This window comes from Orycteropus afer, unplaced genomic scaffold, assembly GCF_000298275.1.
Source record: "Orycteropus afer afer isolate SDZICR_OR568_19922 unplaced genomic scaffold, OryAfe1.0 scaffold00149, whole genome shotgun sequence".
Lineage (NCBI taxonomy): Eukaryota > Metazoa > Chordata > Mammalia > Tubulidentata > Orycteropodidae > Orycteropus > Orycteropus afer.
The window spans coordinates 5,675,763-5,680,133 of record NW_006921736.1 but is presented as its reverse complement, the minus strand read 5'-3'; the positions used below and the strand labels follow the sequence as shown (position 1 = coordinate 5,680,133).

The 4,371-nt window shown below is 36.9% G+C and overlaps 1 protein-coding gene across 1 annotated transcript in view; it reads left to right on the top strand.

Annotated features, from left to right (window-relative positions):
- The window catches only part of MDFIC2 (MyoD family inhibitor domain containing 2), a 184,974-nt gene extending 183,946 nt beyond the window's left edge, over nucleotides 1–1,028 (top strand). The window contains exon 4 of the mRNA XM_042781680.1: nucleotides 769–1,028. Coding sequence (XP_042637614.1) covers nucleotides 769–1,028 — 260 coding nt within the window. The remainder of the gene's footprint in view (nucleotides 1–768) is intronic.
- The last annotated feature ends 3,343 nt before the right edge of the window (nucleotides 1,029–4,371 follow it).

The following is a 4,371-nucleotide window of genomic DNA, read 5'->3' as shown; positions in this document are numbered from 1 at the left end:
ATGAGACAAAGTATATGTGAACTGCTGTATGGAAAGTGAATTTGCTCTGTAAATCTTCACCCAAATCACAATAAAAAAATCTCATCATAAAAGAGAAAAAATAAAAAAACAATTGCCTATAGCCACACTCCTCGGAAGGAAGGTTGGGCAATCCTACTTCCGTAGTGATACTGCCTCAGAAACCCAAGGAGGGGTCACTATGAGTCGGGTCCAACTCAATGGCACATAACAACAACAAACATAGAGTTATCTAAGGAGCTCTGGCATAGTGGATAAGGCATTTGGCTGCTAACGAGAAGTCAGCAGTTCAAACCCTTCAGCTGCTCCGCAAAATGTAGATGGTGCTATCAGCATGTCTAAAGATATACAGCCTTGGAAACCCAATGGGGGTCACTGTGAGTCAGAACTGACTTGATGGCAGTGAGTTTGGTTTTTGAGTTTATAGAGTTATCTGAGTCTTTGGTGGTTCAAATGGTTAAGGTGACTGGCTGCTATCCCAAAGGTTGACAGTTCGAATCCACCTTGGGGCATCTCAGAAGATAGACCTGGTAAACTACTTTAGAAAAATAAGTCATTAAAAACGCTATAGAGTGTAGTTCTACTCTGACACACATAGGGTCTCCAAGAGTCAGAATCAGATCAATAGTAAATGAGTTTGTTTGTTTGTTTAATGATATTATCAAATACATCATGCATTTGCCTGCCATATCTCAGATTTCTCCTACCCCCAGTTACCACTAGTAATAGTCTTTCTTCTTCTTTAAACAGATGTGTGTGCCTCTCTTATCCTCGCTTGTCTGTTTTGCCAGTTTTGGGATTGTCTCCTGATGCTCCCAGATACATGTGAAACAGTGTGTACCAACGTGTGCTGCCCCTCTCACAGATATTACCACACCTCAAATGAAAACCACCCTCGGAATGACTGCAACTGCAACTGTGACTTGGACTGCAGCCTTTTTGAATCATGCCATGAGACTGGCGAGTGTTTGGAGCTGGCCATGGAGATTTCAGAAATGTGTTATCGCTAGCGTGAGGAAGTCATCACATTCTCGCAGACCCTTTGTCTGCAATAGAAAATTCATCACAATGAGACTGTGGTTTCTATGTGTTGAAATGTAAGCACTGTACACATTTCTCAGATCTGAAGGCCATGTTATTTTTGCACCTGTCTGAGAAAGCTAGTATTGTCAACTAAATGGTCTTATTCCAAATTTCACAACAGCATGGCTGGCTGAAAAATAAAATTCTTTATCATGTGGGATGAACACATCTTAAATACCTCTTAAATACCATATGTAGAAGATATTTCTTGACTAGACAATAGCATGCCAAACCACTCTGTTTTCATCAACTTGCATCATGGACTCAACCTCATTCACAAATTCAGGACAAATGAGTGCATTCTTTCAGAATTGACATATATTAACTCGTCTTTCTAATGGACTCATGCATAAACATTATGCATTGTTGGTGATTATTAATAATGTATTGTATAACATCATTTTGTAATTAAAAATTTATTTATACAGTCTCTTAAAATTCACTTATATGTACAGTTTAAGTAGGAAAGGGAATTAAATGAATTAGAAACCATGTTCCTGTAATTACAACAGATGTGTCTAAGACATCTCCTGTGAATTTTGAATACGGTGTACTTCAAGAGAGTACTGTCATTCTAGACCATATTATTCTTTATCTATGACTATGTCATAACAGGTTATGTATACCCTTAGTTTATTAGAAAAAAAGCTCTTCTTTGTTCTAATTAGTATGAATGGGAATTACATGCAAGTTTCAAGAAAATGACCTCAGAAAAACAATTCTTCCTTTTCTTCATATCTGTTTGTCAAATATAATAAGCAACAGGGTATTAAAAACAGAATCAGGTTGTTTTACAAAGCTATCATTTCTATAGGCACCCAAAGCAATACACATGCAGGTACTTAATAAGCAGAGTTTCCTAATACTGCATGAGCTTCCGAAACTATTCTTTTTCTTTTTTCTGATCATTAAAGTAATTAATAATTATGTTGAACACTTCTTCACACTTACAAAATTAAAAAAAAAATGCTATAAACATAAAAGTAATTTTATACTCAAATAAATTAAAACAAACAATTTGGGGGGAATACTCCATCTAGGTTGAACTTACTTTAGAATCTTTGCTTTCTGTGATTCTACAGTTGCCAGGCAAGTACATCGCTCATTAACCGTGCAGGTATATTCCCATGGAGGTATCTCAATATATTCATTGAGAAAAAAAAAATAAAAATCAGTAAGCAAACAAAGAACCAAAAAGTGAAATGGAGAGTTGGGGGAATATTTTGAGATCTATGCAAACATCCCATAAAATACCTGAAATACCTATTTTTGCCTGACTTAGGTAATTTCAGGCAAAAGCAGCATTTGTTTTGCTTCTGTGGCATACTAGCACATTTTTCTACTCCACAATGATTTCCTCCAAACAGTGAAAACTATTAATCTTTTAAAAATATTGTTAAGCTGCCTCAATAAAAGTATTTAAGCCCTCTTGACTTGATCTCCAAAACACAGTGCAGCCGCAGTTCATTCCTGTTGGACCACCATGTTATTTACAAACCACCAAGCATGAGAATGAATTCATACCTGATCCCAAGCCTTTAGTGTCTGCTTTTCTGAAGTTCAAAGAGACAACGCTGTAAACTCTATGCATAGAACTTAATAGATCATTGTAGGAAGAGGGGGATCTAATAAACTCATAGGGCAGGAAGGGAACTTGGGCTCTTCTGTCCAATATTCTCATTTTTGAGTAAAAGTATACAAAGATCCCCAAGAGTTGAAGTGATTTATCCAAGACCACACACAGTGAGTTAATAGCAGTGCTGACAACTTGAATTCATGCTTTAGTTTTCTGACCATACCACACTGATCCATAGTTTTCCACCTCTTAGTCCAGTTGGTACACAAGGGTACAGCTGCTCCAGTGGTTAAAATAGTAAAACACTATCAGGCTGGCTCATAAATAGTCTCTATTTTGAACTTCAGTGCTCCTTCCTCTCTGCCAGCAACCCTGTCCCCCCTCCACAGCCACATGCCCTTCATATGATCCAAGTACTAATAAGACCTGGACCTGCAGGTGCATCTACAGGACCCTGTCCCCATAATATGGTACCTGCTGTCATTGACCAAACATGTCACATTGATGTTAGATATTTTGATCATCATTCCTTTATTCTTTCTAGTCTACATACCGTCAAGTTATGCAAAGATTGTGCATTGCAAATATGAATTGATTGTTTGTCAATTAGAGATGTAAAAATCACCAGGTCTTATTTTATAATGTGGTCAATTGCTACAAGATCTTTCTGTGGCCTTGCTTTCAACGGTTTTTTAACTTGCCCCCTCTCTTTCAGATTCACCATCCTATAACAGAAAGAGTCAGTTATGAAAAATGTGAAATTTCTTTTCTTTACAACCAATAATAAAACATCATCCTTTTTGCAAACATGAATGGCTCCTTCAATTGAAGTTTTACACAATAAAACGTACGCAGCTAGGAAAACACAATTGCAGAAGTAAGGCAGATCAAAAATGGATGTGGTTATTGATTAAACACAAATATCAGAATCTGAGAAGGCTCGGATATTTTCTGCAATGATATAAACCCATGATTACAAAAAAAAGATAATGCTGTTCTTTAAGGTGAGACTACTTAGAGAGCAGAATACTCCTATTTAAGGAAGCAGGCTAGAATAAAACAGATATGAGAATATACAACCTTTACAACGAATCAGGAACGGAGATTTTCCCACAGCAATATAACCAGATAGTTACATTGTCTTTGCTTTGCTTCATGGATTTTTATAAAACCATTGCTTCTCTAAAAGCCTACAAAATATAGAGAGCAGCAAAGAACCGAAGTTACATTTAAACTTGCTAATGAAATTTTCTCATTACATAAGCTGATAGGCCTACAAAATTAATTATCAATGCTGGACAATCAAAGTTAATAGAGCAAAAGCCACTTCCATTTTTTTCCAAGGGGCTAAGAAAACATATTCAGGTTGGGAAACTTTACAAATATGAAACATCATTTGGGGCATATCGGCATTTTTTTCCAAGGATAAATGTACAGGAGGAAAATGTTTGAAGGACAGAATTCCTTACCCAGTGCTTCTGTTTCATCCTCAACAAAAATGGAGGAAAAGAATAATATGTACACTTAAATAAAGGAGCTTGACTGGAAGACATTTGCCCACCAAATGCCAAGTTTCCCCAGGCTACACAGTGATGGCCTCTGAGTAAATGCAAATACTAGATTTGGTAGTTTGTTGGGGACTCTGAGGAAGAGAGCTAAGTCAGAACCTCAACAGTTACCACATATGGGTCTCT